Raw genomic sequence first — 16140 nt, forward strand, 5'->3', positions numbered from 1 at the left:
TGAGTGCTGGGACATGTGGGATGTCAGTGACAATGTGACATCCCACATGTGACAGGGGCAATGTGACATCCAAATGTGGGTTAGGTAAATTTTTTATTGGTAGTGGCTACGTTAGGAAATAAATTATATTGTTGTTAATGCTAGGGACGTTTACTCTCTTTATCTGTCACAGTCACCATGGTCATAAGGAGAAAACAATAGTAAATCCAACATTTACAGTCACTGCCAGAATGGGAGGTGAGGGGGAAATATTCCAACAGAGACTCTGGAAAGATTTTCTGTGATGCGAATATGACAAACACAAAGCTTTAAAGTTGTAATATAGTTCACTCTAATTTGGTTCTAATACAGTATAATAAAAAAGGTAAGAAGTCCGAAAAGACACAGTTTCTGCTCTCCTTTCTTTTTGGAAAACCATAATGCTCTCTAAATCCCCATGAGTGAACCCTGTATTAAATATTTATTTGCTTAATAAATTTTATTAAACACTGGTTTAAAGACTTATAGGCATTGAAACATATTGCATAGGATTTAGAAAAGGTAGCCAACATGCTAAATAAAGCAAATAAAATTAATGCCAATGTCAGCAAAATCTGAGCTTAAACTCACATGAACTGGTGATGCAGGATCCGGCTGTATACTCTACGTAAAGAGAAGGACAGTCAACTGAGGATTTCTTAGTAACATTTAGGATACAACTACACAATATAGAATGAGCAAATATTTGATTAATGTTTTGTTCTTAAAATAATACAATGGCACATTCCATAAGCTGCACAATTGCATATCTAGATTAGCTGTGTCAAACTCAAATAATGCAATGGAGCTGGACTAAGTAGAATGAATATTTATGAAAGCACATTAATACTAAGGGCATTTCCTACCTGTAGGGACCATGTCATGAAAATCATGGAGGCTTCCATCGCCTCCAATAGTATTCCTCCAGGAAATGTTAGCTACAAGGTAGTCATGCTGATGCACTGGCTATAATACTTTCTATATTATGAAACTGGAACAACCATAAAGACCAGGATTTTTGAAAAATTTTTTGAAACCTATTTTTAGCATGCATGTTTTATTTCTTCCACCTCCTGGATTGTAAGCTCTTCGGGGCAGGGTCCTCTCCTCCTTCTGTGTCACTGTCTGTATCCGTCATTTGCAACCCCTATCTAATGTACAGTGCTGCGTAATATGTTGGCGCTATATAATTTCTGTTTATTATTGTTATTATTATTATTATTATTATTATTATTATTAATAATAATAATAATAATAATAATAATAATAGGTTTGTGACTCAAATACTGGAGACAATCACCACTAAATGTAGCTGGTGAAAATCCACTATAATAGACATCTCTACTTCTTCTTTAGGTGTCGACTTTAATGTCTGCATTACATGGACACTTCCTATTGGCCATCAATCAGAGGGGTCTGCAGTCATTAGCTTGAGGAGACTGCCTGCCTGGATTATTGATCTCCTGCACTTGGAAATGGTGCAGACAAGGAAATCATAAGGCAGATTTGGGTCAGTATTTCTTGCTTCATTAGATTAGAAAAAATATTTTGGAACAGAAAAAAAGTATCCAGAATGGCTAAACTATTGTAACAAAAATAGTATGCAGGATGGCTGTGTGGAATAAAGTGAGTTTAAAACTGATCACAAAAAACTTATGTTTTCAAATGTAGCAGAATTTTTTATGTATTTTTTCCTATTTTTAACTATGCGGATTTCATTAAACTAATACCTGGCCATCCTGCCATGATGGTCCTTGTTCTTGTACTTTATGTTATAGAATGACATTGTTTGTTGCTGTCTTTCATTTATGCTCCTGCATTGTCAACCTGCCACATAGGCCTGGTATTTACAGATGGCTGTTACTAAACAGCCATGGTCTATGGTGCTCATCATCAGCAGCAGTAAACCCATGCCTTACTTTTCTTCTACTCATCACATAATATAAAACAATAAAAATAACATATATTCTATTCCCTACCTTAAGAAGACAAAACTGACAGCTTGCAATAACAACACAAAACTGGAAAAGCCATATGTCTTTAAAGAGGCCTTGGTGCAGAACTAAAAATCCAAAAAATGAAACACAGATGGCCAGCAATATTCCTATGATGTTTTCTCCAACATTTTCTGTTCTGCAAAATTAAAATAAAAATGTAAAAGTTCTCACTACATACACTTTCATATGTGATGTATGATGCCTGATATAAGCTTTATAATGATATAAGCTTATAATGAAATAAAGCAAACAGTTTTAGGTGAAACCTGATTACCACTATAATATTATGATTTAAAATTATTTCCATGCTGTTTGGTTATTTGGCAACACATACAAATTCTATACAGCAATGGAGGATCAACAGATTCCTGTTGACATACAGGGCCTGATGTAATAAAGCTCTCCAATATTGGAAGCAATAGGCTTTCATCAGTGAACCTGGGTGATCCAAAAGGACTCAAAACATTTGCTAACAAATAGCAAATGACTTCAGGAAATCTATTCCAGGTTTGCTGGATCACCCAGGTTTACCATTGAAAGTGTATCCTCTCCAGCTTTGGAGAGCTTTATTAAATTAGGCCAAATGTATCCTGCCATCTATTCTGGTAAGACTTCTATTTGTTATAAGTCTACCCTAAATTTTGTTGCCTAATGTTTTTTTTTGGTTTCCATTGGATATTTAAAATGGCACAAAACATGGATTTAGACTTAGGGTTGTTGTGTAGCAGATTTCAAACCTCTTTGCAAAGGGACATGGAAAAGACTGATTCTTTCTTGGATGGTATGTGACTGTCACCCTACACTTACCATTGGTTACACAGCCTGCCTGATTTATTAAAGCTCTTCAAGGCTGGAGAGGATATACTTTCATCAGTGAAGATGGGTGATGCAACAAACCTGGAATGGTTTTCTTCCATGCCATTTGCTATTTGATAGCAAATGTTTTAAAACCTGGACCAGATCCATTCCAGGTTTTCTGGTTCACCCTCTAGCCTTAGAGAGCTTTAATAAATCAGATCAACTCAAACGTAACACTTGCCAGTGGAAAATCAGAAAGGACGGTATTTATTCATTGAGCTAATCAACCTATTAACCTTAACTATAACCAATAAAACTATTTTGAGTGGTCTTAGAAAGTTGACAGAATAAAGTGCTTAGAAAAGTTCTGTATGTTTATCTGGATGAATTGTTCAAAATGTAATACAGTAATGTGTTTTTTGGGGAGAGGGGTGCCACTATGAGATTTAGTATTAATTAATGTTATATTTTAAATTTACTAATTTTAATTTTAGATTTAGTATGTAAGTGTTAATGTGTATAGTAAATTTAGTGAAAGTTTTAAGAAGCCCAGTGACCAAGACGTAGCCAACATTTATTGCATACAAAGTGGCGTATATGTATATAGATACAGTGGGCTTGATTTAATAATGCTCTCTATGGCTGGGGAGGATACACTTTCATCAGTGAAGCTGGGTGATCCAATAAACCTGGAATGAATCTGGTCTGGAATTCAAAGCAAAACATTTGCTAGCAAAGAAAGAAATCCATTCCAGGTTTGCTGTAATAAATCAGGTCCAGTAAGTATGGGTCTTAGCACTATAGGTTTCCAAGGCTGAAATTAGGTGTGATAATGAAACTGAGGACTTTTGATCCCTCTTCCTTTCCACATTTATTTCCTAGATCAGAGAAGCTGTTGCACTCTAGCACCATTATATTGGTCAACATGTTAGCATACCAGCATAGTATGATAACTAAGTGAAAATGGAGTTTACTCCTAAGTAAAAATGTTTACAAAGCTTTTAGTATACATACTTACTTGTCAAACAATGCCAGCAACGTAAGCCTATCACACCAAACTTTAATCCATTTGCCTGGAAAAATGCTGAATTTATAGAATTGCGTCTTTGGAAATGTATATTCTGATGAGATATTTGATGAGTTTTCAACTTCATGACTCAAAGACTGTAAGCAAATATATGCAATATATTTTAAAATATTTCATTGTAACGTTTGCACTTTAGGCCATATATGTAGCTGCCATCATAAAAAGGAAACACCAAAAATATGTAACAATAAGCCAAGAATTTGGGAATAAAATTGAAACAGATAAATTCTTATATATACAATATCAAGGCAAAAAATATAATCCCAACAAATAACTGCAAAAAAACTTGGAGAAAAATGGTTTTGGTATTCAATTAAAAATAATACCCAATTAAATCATGTTTTGGGAATGTTTGACTATATATCTTTTTGTACATATATATAGACATTTAGATGATCCACACAGCAGTGGGAAAGGTACCATAATGCTTTTTTTCTACAGTAGAACTCCAGTTATCTATTCAGACAGCTCTGCTTTCTTGACTGCTCCCGCAGCCCTAGCAGAGCTGTGGCATGTGTTCTGCATCCAGGAACACAAACCACAGCTCTGCTAGGGCGGCAGGAGCAGTCAGGAGAGCAGAGTAGAGCTCCGCTGATTGCTCCGCTCCGTGACTGGCTGAGAAAAGGGAAAACCCTGATGAAGGCTTAAGCGTCATAAGGGTTTCCTTTTTCTCAGCCATTCAGCACTAGAGGTGAATGGGAACAAGTCTCCTCATTCAAGTCTAGTGCTGAATGGGTGAGAAACCTCAGTTTCAGAGTAACTTCAGTTAACCGACTGGAATCAGCCATTCCCCATGGATCCCGGATAACTGAGGTTCTACTGTAATTATGTGAACTCTAGATTTTTGCACTTTTTTACATTTTTACTACAATTAAAACTTAGAAATAAAAGAAGCACTAACTTCTGTTGTCATGCTCACACTTTCTTTTGGAGGCTTTATTGAAACTTGTTTTTGGAATGACTCTTCATCAGGATCATCATAAAACAGTCCCTTGTTTTCTGATACAGTTTCTGCTTCTGATTTGAAATCTACATCACTAAACAGAACAATATTAGTAATATTATACATATTTTATAAAACAACTTCTTAGACTATACGAAATATATATATATTAATATTTTGTGTATACCATAAAATATTAATGTTGACATCCAAGACAGAATATCATCAGTGTACAGTATATTATTTATTTCCTTCAAAAGAAAATCTAAATAAAATGTAAAAAGGTTGTAAATCAAGCTGTACATGTGCCGTTAAGCGTATGGTGAGCTCTGGCACAAAGGAAGTTGACCATGCGCCAAGAGAAAAGAATATTCTGTGAATGCGTAGGCGTTACTTCATTATAGCCAGCCAATAAAGAGGCAAAGAACTCCAAACGTGGAGGAAGAGCGGCTGGAGATGTAAGGAAGAGACAATGGCGATTGCAGTGATGGGGGGGGATCATTGTGTAGGTTAGGGTAAAAGGTGCAAATATGCTGTGCATACGTTTAAAACGTACAACAGCTCATTTGCATGACTTCAGTTTTGCTTTGAATCATATTTCCCTCATTTCTTTGCCAGCCTAATATCTATATATTCTGTGCCTCTTTGTTACTGTAGTAACTTAGTAAGACAGTCTGCTTTAAATCTAACCTTAATCTGATACATGATGAGGACGTTACCTGCAGGCTACAATCACTGCGCTTTAAGACCACTCACCTACAACACAACACACAGCTCATAAGGATACTAAAAGCAAGTGATTATTGTAATTTGACCAAAATCATGTTAAAGACACTGCTTTTTCCTAAAACTCATTTTCCTTTTGCTCATTTCTAGGAGGAGGCAAAGAGGCTGACTGCTGGATTGATGTACACAGTAACATCTAAGTAAATAAATGTTACATGAGACAAATGTAATTTGTCATATAGGTACAAATGAAAACTGGGGTTTACGATCAAATTTTAGGTTTTTGGATGAGTTCAAACCACTTTTTTTAAGCACTAGATATATATTTACTCACTGTGTTAAGGAGACTGCACTAAGATTTACTGATTCACACTGACTTTCACACTGGTGTCCACCTTTCTGGCAAAACAATCTCTTGTGTCCTGTGAAAAAAAAAGTCTTTTATAATTAAATCAAAAATATAGTTTACACTTATATAGCACTACTTAAAGATTCTAGGCCTAATTTATTACAGCTCTCCAAGGCTGGAGAGGATATACTTTTATCACTGAAGCTGGGTGATCCAGCAAACCTGGAATGGATTTTCTTCCACGTCATCTGCTATTTTCTAGCAATTGTTTTGAATCCTGGACCAGATCCATTCCAGGTTTGCAAGATCACTCAGCTTCACTGATGAACGTGCATCCTCTCCAGCCCTGAGGAGCTTTAAAAAATACGGCCGCCAAAAAACACAAAAATCAGCTAACCAAAACTTTGCTTTTTCAAAATAAAATGCATTTTAATAGCAACCTCTAGTTTTGCATATTGTATCAACATAATAATCCTTGAGGTTTTTAATTTAAAAACCACTAGCAGAGGGCCACCCACCTTCTCTTGTTGGTATCTGGTATGATCACTACCCATTCAAAGGGAAGAAGAGAGTGGCAAGATTTTGCTGGACAGCCACCAGACAAGGCTGTCTAAAGATTTGTGCACAGGCAGGGCATTACTCCAAAATGGAGACAGGTAATATCCCTTCTAATATAATAACACTTTACTAGCCCAATCACTTTTGACTCTTTTGTCAAAACTGCTGTGATACCAGGCACATCCCAGCTGCAGTTGCCAGGACTGAATGAGGTGCTCGGGAGTTACATCATGCCAGCCCTGAGGATACAGAAGCAGGACTCCCCACCTGGTAATTACTAGTGACCATATCAGGGGGAATCACCTGGAAAAGGAGGACAGCCAGATATTTAATCCAGTCAGGTAGGTGATTACTGGGAGTATGGGGAATAACAAAGAACGCTGAGCAAGTGGGCTGCTTTGAATTTATTTTTATTATCCTGAGAGTGGGTGTAGGAAACAGGATTTTTAGGAATAACCCCTTTAGTATTCTGAGCTGTCAGGAAAACAAAGTTATACAACCTCAAACCTTCTAAAACAGTAATCAAGTCTCCAGAATTCTCTCTTTTCTTCCAATCAATCTAAAGACTGACAGTTGTTTAAAGTGTGCTGTCAGAAGCCTGTTGTAGTGCAACAGTGAAGTGCAAAGCAGCAGACTATTACAATCTTTATCAGTGCATACTTCATTAATTGAACATGTGCATGTTTTCCTGGATACAGTGACCTACAAAGATTACTGGAACCATTTGTAGTCATAAAGTGACATCTACTGGGCAGTTTGCAATGTTGAAATGTATGTCAAGGCATGTAAATTAGTTTCTAGATGTGAGTGGGGCAGGTTTTTAACTTCTGTTAGATTTTTACTGCAATGTTGGGCTCCATTAGAGAAATTTACTCTTACTTCCTGTGAAAATTGATCACATTTACCAGACAGGATGATAGCAAAATTCTGCAACACAAACACAAAGGCAAAAATAAAATGCATTTGTTTTGTAGAGGACAGCCACAGCCTGTCAGATTTCTGTCTCTTTCTGTATATTTTGCAGGATTTTATTTGCTGTATGGAAAATGTGGAAAATTTATCAGAAAATAAAATCTCACAGACCCTCGAACAGTGGAAAACCCTGAAAGAAATTTGTATTTCTATTTTCTTACTTTCCAAATTTCCATAAAAATACGTATACCTCCTCCATGCATGCCAATCCAAAAAATATTATCAAATCTCAGCCAAATTGACGGGGAAAAAATTTTGAAACAGACCTGATTATATGATCAGTTTCCATGCGGTAAGTGCAAATTAATTTAGAATACACAATGCTAGAAAATAGAAGATCTCTTCAAGTTCTGAGATCAAGCTGCAAGTACTACACCACCCCAGTTTTATTTTCCCATTACTAGCCTTAGATCTTTTGTAAATTATGTATATATCCTCAAATCTGTGAAAGTTGGCCAGCCAGTCACATTTTAGCTTTAAAAAGTTTCCTGGGTCAGTTGTGACCACTGTTCTCTCTCTTCAATCAATTATTTGACACACAATGCTGATTTATATTATCTACATAGGAGCTTAACAACTTACCACTGTTGTGTGTATGAACATGTGTGTCATCCTGCATTGAAGCTTCCAGTCCACATATAACTTGCAAAACTGAAGTATCTTGTTGTGAAGTATGAATTACTTCATATATGGCTTTGCCCCTCTCAGGGACCTGGCAGCTGAAATTTTAATGTATATTAGTACATTACTCATACATCTAATAAACAATTTCTCCAATATGTTTTATATTGTAATCACAATTTTTTTCTACCTTTCTCAATTTAGTAAGGATATGTCAAGTGCAACAACAATGTGCAAACTACAGTAATCTGTTGGGACCAAACAGAATTCGACTGGAAAATTGAATAGAATATTTTATTTATTTTTATATTTAGTGTGTTTAATGAAAAGAATTAGATAACTCAAAGACAGGAAAGAGAACAACAAAAATAGAAAATACACATGGAGAAAGTTATACTTTTCATTCAACTGTATAGTGCAGCAAATAGGCTACAATATATTATGTTTGTGGTGTCTGTCAAGGATGCCTTGGACACAGCTTTGGATGCGTAGAATTACAAATCCTTTGTAATTTTTACGCTTATTCATTTCGATTATGTAAATATCTGTTTTATCTGTTTCTGTTTTGTTTTCAATTTATGATTGCAGGCATTTCAAAATTCAGACCTCTACCCCATGTAGATGTTATAGCTACACGTTAAAAAAAATTCCAGCTTAAACATTTTTTAAAACAGCTATCTCTCACTTAAAGCCTATGAAAGACATGAATCACTGCGGAGGTGACCAGGGAGTGTATGACCACATTGCTGAAAACTGAAATGTGTTTGTGCAGCATTGTCAAAGTGCTGCAGAAAGGAGCACACTGGCAGGATCTACAGGTAACAAAGCAGGGAGGATTTTAAATAAAGTGCATATTATAAGTATGTTTTATTAAAGCTAGAAAAAATACATTTAACCTGGTCAAACACTTGAAAATGTATTGAGAATGAAAGATACGTACCATGATTGTTGCTGCCACAAATGTTCATTTTCCCCTGTTGGATTGTTTTTCTCTGCTAATTTCTCGCATATTCTTGTATTGTCTGGGAAATGCTCTCTTTTAATAAGGTCTAAAATTAGTTGAAAGAAAATTGCCTTAGTCTTTGTAACCAAATTTTTCTCTCTTCTACACAATGTCATTTGCCACCAGATCTGTCTCTATGCCATACATGGAGACATTGGGCCTGATTTAAAAAAGTTCTCCAAGACTAGAGAGGATACACTTTCATCAGTGAAGCTGGGTGATCCAGCTAATTTGGAATGGATTTAATCAAAGCTATTTGCTACCAAATGTCTTGAATCCTGGACCAGATCAATTCCAGGTTTGTTGGATCACCCAGCTTCACTGATGAAAGTGTATCCTCTCCAGCCTTGGAGAGCTTTATTAAATCGGGCCTATTATGTGTATTTTGCATTCAATCAAATGTCAGTTTCTAACTTTCAAAGTAATGTATTCGGAGGGATAATTTTTTCCATTCCATATATTCTCACTCCAAAGGCTGCAGCCTTTTTTCAGCAATTCATCCCTGAGTGGTTGAACATGCAGGTACGGGATCACCATATTTACTGACTGCGACCCTGAAACATCAATACTCTGAACATATTGAAAAATACAATGACTTCATTAAATTTAATTTTATGGCTCCCTGTAGTTACAATAGTAAGCTTCTGGTAGGCAGTGTACACTAAATAGTAGGCTCCTGGGGTTATCAGGAGTCATGTCAAGCTGTTCATCGCAGGTTCTGCTTTCCTTTGGATGCATTCAGATTACATTACATCTGAAGCTCGATAACCTACTTAAAGCTAATTCTGAATGTCTATTGACTTATATAAAAAAGGATCAGGACTTTAATGAACAAAAGCATAAGCACACAGGCCATAAACTTGATCATTTCAAAGCTTCCTCACTTTGGGAAAAAGAAATTGAATCTTAGGCAACACCTAGCCTTGGCACTAGCACAGTAATTTAATCCTATAATTGTATAATTTTGTAAAGCCTAAAGTAAAACTGTCATTCTCTTTTTTACACTAACTTAACAGGAAGAATAAACCATCAGGTTTTGGAGGGTCAATAGGTTGTTGAAGTGCCTGCAATCCATTGGAGGATGTGTTGGGAGTATGCATGAGCTCTGAATTCCAGCAAAGTTAGTACTAGAATATTGTAGGGGCTACCGCGTAAGCACCCATGATGCCAGCACATTTTAAAAGCGGGAAATAACTACCAATACTTGGTAGTGTCTATGGTATCTCTATAGTTAATAAAATACATTATAGCTCTCATTATAACTCTATGTTTTTATTTGCAAAGTTTTTTAATGCTAGGAGTATGTTTCAAATAAATTCATATATAAATAAAGGGCCTCTCAGGCGTATCTTTCTAAACTTAGAGTTCTATAGCTTTTAAAGTGGTATATACTTTTTGGATTGGCATACTGCAGATCATTGTGAATTACTAGGAGTCCAAGTGCAGAAATAGTAGGATTGCTTTAATGGGTGGCCACTAAACCGGAGACAGCAATAGCTTTGTTTTATCTGCCTTGGCTATAAATATATATGTATATATAGTTTTTTAGGCTGAGCATTTATTTAAGCATTTAGACATATGTATTTAAGGTAAACATAGAATATGTTTAACATCCCCCAATGGGGCAAATAGTTTTCCTTTTTTTTTGGTAAAATAAGACCCTCACAGGTACAATTTTACATGCCATGAACATTATGTTTTCTAGATGAAAGAGGTATATTTTGTGGAAACCATTGTCAATGTTATTACAAAAGAATATCTAAACCTTTAAAGGCTTCATTGTGGTCCACTGCGTCCATTACCTAAAATACAGAAAAATATCAGCTTTGAATATATTTCCTACAATACTATCAATACATGATAAATGAGAGAACTGGGGAATTCTGTCCCAGAAGAATCTCTATTTAACTTTGAAGTACCCATATGAATTTAGTAACCACTGTAAATTGCGTATAGATAAATATAACACCATCAAAGATAATCTTCGGTTTTCTTTTTTCTTTATATTTTTTTAATTTTAGGCCTGAGTCTACATCCTGTTAGGGATATTTCCCTTTATTTTTTGTTATAAAAACACAAGGATAAATCTCTTCAACGTGAAAAACCTTTTTTATCGGAATAAACAGCTGGATTTCTCTACTTTCTGTCACAGTTGTTGCCAGGACAATAAAAGGGGTGTGTGACACAGCAATATAAACTTGATAGTAAAGCTAAAAGTCGGGAGAAATTGCATTGCAATATTAAATGATAGTTACAGTACCTAGAACTTCAAATACTTCATATATAATATCAATAATATTAATATAATGTTTATATGATATACTATCATATATGCATATATATATATATATATATGCATAGTATATAATGCCTTTCATTCTTTAATGTGGAAAGAAGGATGCAATTGCCAATGCTCTGAACTGATTGCCCTTCTGCAATTGAGAATATTGAGAATATAATTGTGTTGAGTTTGCTGTTTTTTATGACATCCTAAGAGATACAAAACAGGGCTATCAGTTATCCAAACAGCAGCCAACATCTGCTTGAAGAACCTATCTCTCTCTCTCCTCCTAACTATTGGTCCATCACCAAGATGGATGGCCAACCAATACTAAGGTAAGGGAAGGCCCTGTAATTTTTTTTATGACAGCTGGTCATTTTGTAAAACAGGGCCACAAATTCCAGGACTTCTAAGTAATCTAGAAGATAACCCTTTATATATGTATATAGTGGTGTTTTAAAGTTTGTGTACGCATTAACATTTTCTATAGTTTTCATGAATGTGACCTAAAATACTATCTGTTTTTCAAAAAGTCATTAAAGTATATGAAGAAAATCTAGTTAAACAAATGAAAAAAAAAGTATTATATTAGGCCATGTATTTATTGAAAAAAATGATCCAATAACATATCAGTGTGTGGCTAATGTAAGTGGATCATACCCTATGTATTTGGTGTGACCCCCTTGTGCACTGCAACTAAACTTCTTCGGTAAGTGGTGATTAGTCCTGCACCTTAACTTGAGGAATTTTAGCTCATTGTTTTCCTCACATAATTAGCTCACGTTATGTTTTTCCACAACATTTTAATTGGATTAAGGTTGTGACTTTGACTTCATCATTCCAGAACATTATTTATTCTTCTGTAACCATTCTTTGGTAGAATGACTTGAGTGTTTAGGATCATTGTCTTGGGGAATGACCCAATGGGTCTGATTTATTAAAGCTCCCCATGTTTCACAGATGGGATAAGGTTCTTATGCTGGAATGCAGTGTTTTTCTTTCTCTTAATTTAAGACAAAATTATCAATGCTGGCTTCATCTGTCCATAAAACATTCTTCCAGTATCCTTCTGGTTTGTCCACATGATCTTCAGCAAACTGTAAGCAGTCAGCAATATTTTGGGGGGAGAGCAGTGGCTTTCTTCTTCCTACTGTGCCATACACACCATTGCTGTTCAGTGTTCTCTTGATGGTGAACTCATAAACATGAACATTTGTCAATATGAGACAGGCCTTCAGCTGCTTAGAAGTTACCCTCAGATCCTTTGTAACCTCCTAGACAATTACACACCTTGCAGCTGGAGTTATCAAAACAAACAAAACAAAAGTCCAGAGTTTCCTCCATTTGTACACAATCTGTCTGTTGATTGGTGAAGTCCAAACTCCTTGGTGATGGTCTTGTAACCTTTTTCCAGCTTTATAGGCATGATCACCTTTTTTTCTTGAGATCCTCAGACACCTCCATTATTTCAGTCATGATAAACTCCCACAGATAGGTTCTTTAAAAAAACAGGGTTTCTCACCCACAGCAAATTGCCATCAAGTTGATTGAAAACACCACACTGTGATTTTACTTTCACATTATAGGATACAAGGGGGAAAACAAGGGAGTGGCACCCCGCTGTGCACTCTCCTGTTCACTTGCATTGCGGTCGTTTGTCTTTCGTCGTACATGGATCCACCAGGACGGATCCATGAACATCGTTGGACGGTCACTGTAAACACGTTAGATACTTGTGCGATAATAGCCCTGAGGCGAGAATCATCTGAAGTGTGTACGTAGCCTTACTTTTGAAAAATTTGACATAAATACATGACCAAATAAAATAATTTTTGTTTTGTTTAACTAGGTTTTCTGCATCTATCTTCGGGACTTTTTTAAAAATCGGATGTTGTTTTAAGTCAAATTTATATAAAAATATAGTCAATTTGAAAGGTTTCACAAACTTTCAAGCAAAACTGTATACTGAGAAGGCTGTTCCCAGAAATGTGTTGGCAATTCTGTAGTCTATATTGCCATCATACATTATAAACATTAATGGGGCAATATATTGTGTGTACAACTGCATATCTATAGAATACTTGCCACTGAGCCTGGGGATGTTGCAGTGTTGCTGTCCTGATGGCTATGAGTAACTTCATCAATATCCAACTCTACATTCTTTGAATTGCTGTCAAAAAACAGAAACGTGCTTTCTTTATAGGAGTTAGGTACACACTAATTTACACTAATGCTTAGAAAAGTGTAAGAAAATACATAGTAGTAAAAATCTCACCTAGGAGCCGTGTGCTCACTTGAAATATTGATGCTGTCAGAATCTTTGACCTTCTTGTTTTTTTTGCTGTGTTTTTTATGATGGTCCACCATTCCTTTGTCAAACATTAGATGAAGTCGAAAACTAACAAATTTAATCACTGTAAACAACACAGTTGTGGATATGCAGTAAAGGCATAATGTGAATCTTGTTGGAGGCAAGCCCTGTGGGAAATACAGTCAGTAAACATACTGCAGTGCACAGCAATGGTAAGAAAGCAATGCAGTAACATCAATAATAGAGAGATCAGGAGAAGCGTTAGCTTGGGCAAAAGTCAAGGTGCCATGTATAGTTTACACCTGGGATCAAGAAATGCACCTCAGGGATACATGTAAAGACTAAAACTGATGCTTACAGGCACCACACCACAGGTGACCACACTCTTCACTCCTCACCCTGAGTTTAGTCCACCTAGAGAAGCCTTTCTCAACCTTATTTACATGGGGAAACTCTTGAAAAAATGTTCAGATCTTCAGGGAACCTCTGCTATAATTACTATATCCACAGCTCATGGTACATTAGTATGGAGGTCAGTGGTCAGTGCTGGCCGGTGGGAAAAATGTCCCCCTTACAGAAAGCCAAAAAGATCATTTTTGTCACCTAAACTGAACTGAGAGGGACAAAACTGATAATTGCTGAAGGAACCCCTAGCAAGCTTTGGAGGAACCCTGGCTAAGAAACACTAATCTAGATTGAAACATAAATGACCTCTGCCTGTTTCTGTAATCTCTGCCCAGAACCACACTACAATTCTTCAGATGTGTCCTTGCCTTTTGCCCTATGAATATGATTCCCTGCTTAGGAATGATTGGGGCTACAATATACATGTAAAAATATAGGGGAGTGGATAGGGATGCATATTGAAGAAAAGATAAGCAGAACCAAGCAGGGCTGCAAATAAAGATTGCTGTCACAATGGCACAAGAAATAATCAGACCAGGAGAGCCATGACAGTTGTCCTTTAGGAAGACAGAATGTACTGCAGGCTCCATACAGCCGCCCGTATTTAAGGAATGGGATGGAAATTGCAGCTTTCTGTGTATAGTAATCCAGTGATGTGTAAATGTGATGTGATGTAAGTAAAAGTGATATCCTCTCTTCTCCTCTAAAAGGTCCCTTTGTTTGCTATAATGCTGTGTAGCAAAAACAATTTACATCACTTTTACTACAATACTTTTTTATTCTTTTCTACATCCCATCTCTTTTTTTCACATTTTACTTTCAGCCACTTCTTGTGCAATGGTTCCAAGGCATAATTGGGCTGAGTTTTTTTAAGGTGACTGTACCAGAAACCCTGAAAAAAGAATAGCAATGGAGGGCTAAACTGGGGTACAGGGTTGTGTTAATCTATATCAGTGTTTCTTAAAGCCTACCTAAACTCACAATTTTTACTTTACATAAAAGGGTAGAGAACCCTTTTATGTTAAATAAAAATTTTGTGTGTTTTTTTTCTTTTTTATTAAGTGCAACACCCTTTTTTAAAAAAAAAAAAAGGGTGCAGCACTACCCCCTAATTCTTGATCGCCTAGGCGGTCGAGAATAAATGGGAGCACAAAGCCTCCCGGGGTGCCTTGGGCTCCCTTGGGCACTCCTTCTGCGTATGCCCGAGCAACTTTTTTCATCCTAAATCACCCGATCTCACGGCTGGGTCGGGTGATGTAAGATAAAGAACAGGAAACAGAGGAGAAGATGGTGGCGCCCGTAGTGCTGGCTCCAGGACGCTGCCTGACCCAATGCAGGATAGCCCTGGAGTGATCGGCCTGCCCTGTGGATTGAAGGTAAGTGTATTTTTTTTTTCTTGCAGTTTTGGGTATAGTTCCTCTTTAAACTTTTTAACATAGAGGAACCATTTGAAATACCTTCTAAATCTTTAGAGAACCCCCCTCTATGATTACTATATCCACAGCTCATAGTAAATATTGTGGTGGTCAGAAGGAAAAAGGTCACCCTTACAGATTTCCAAACATATATTTGGTGTCATCTGAGAGGCGCATATTGTTCATTGCCCGAGGAATCCCTAGCAACCTCTGGAGGAACCCTGGGGCTAAACCAGTGGTTGCCAACCTTTTCAGACCTATGGACCACTAAACTTACAGGCTCCGGACTGTGCATGTGCGGGCAGCCGTGTGTCACTCAAAGTGGAAGAAACTTTCACCAGAGTGACTGGCTCTGACCAGTGCACCCCCCCCGGAGCACCAGCCAGAGCCGCAGACCACTAAAATTTTCTCGCAGACCACTGGTTGGCTGCCGCTGGGCTAAACCCTGGGTAATAAACTCTGCTCCATATGTCAGGACCTGAACAAGGATCATCATGCCAGGGTCACTAGGGATTATTTGAATAAAAGCTGCACATTTAAAAAAAAATTGAAAATGAACTTTCATATGTCATGAGCATGTTACAGCTCACATGGGTGTTTAGATATCAGATTCACATCAACTTTATACTTATAATTGTACATCCTACTATTAGCTG

At 36.7% G+C, this 16140-nt stretch overlaps 1 protein-coding gene across 3 annotated transcripts in view; it reads right to left on the minus strand.

Annotated features, from left to right (window-relative positions):
* PCNX2 (pecanex 2) overlaps positions 1-16140 on the minus strand; it is a 56027-nt gene that overhangs the window by 38856 nt on the left and 1031 nt on the right. For all 3 annotated transcript variants that reach the window (XM_072409427.1, XM_072409428.1, XM_072409426.1), the window contains exons 2-11: positions 13629-13831; positions 13439-13523; positions 10838-10874; positions 9010-9118; positions 8031-8167; positions 5904-5991; positions 4802-4937; positions 3832-3977; positions 1998-2151; positions 610-642 (exon numbers count right to left, since the gene is read on the minus strand). In XM_072409427.1, the coding sequence (XP_072265528.1) occupies positions 610-642; positions 1998-2151; positions 3832-3977; positions 4802-4937; positions 5904-5991; positions 8031-8167; positions 9010-9118; positions 10838-10874; positions 13439-13523; positions 13629-13831 (1128 nt within the window). The remainder of the gene's footprint in view (positions 1-609; positions 643-1997; positions 2152-3831; positions 3978-4801; positions 4938-5903; positions 5992-8030; positions 8168-9009; positions 9119-10837; positions 10875-13438; positions 13524-13628; positions 13832-16140) is intronic.

This window comes from Pyxicephalus adspersus, chromosome 4 (genome assembly GCF_032062135.1).
Source record: "Pyxicephalus adspersus chromosome 4, UCB_Pads_2.0, whole genome shotgun sequence".
Classification (NCBI taxonomy): domain Eukaryota; kingdom Metazoa; phylum Chordata; class Amphibia; order Anura; family Pyxicephalidae; genus Pyxicephalus; species Pyxicephalus adspersus.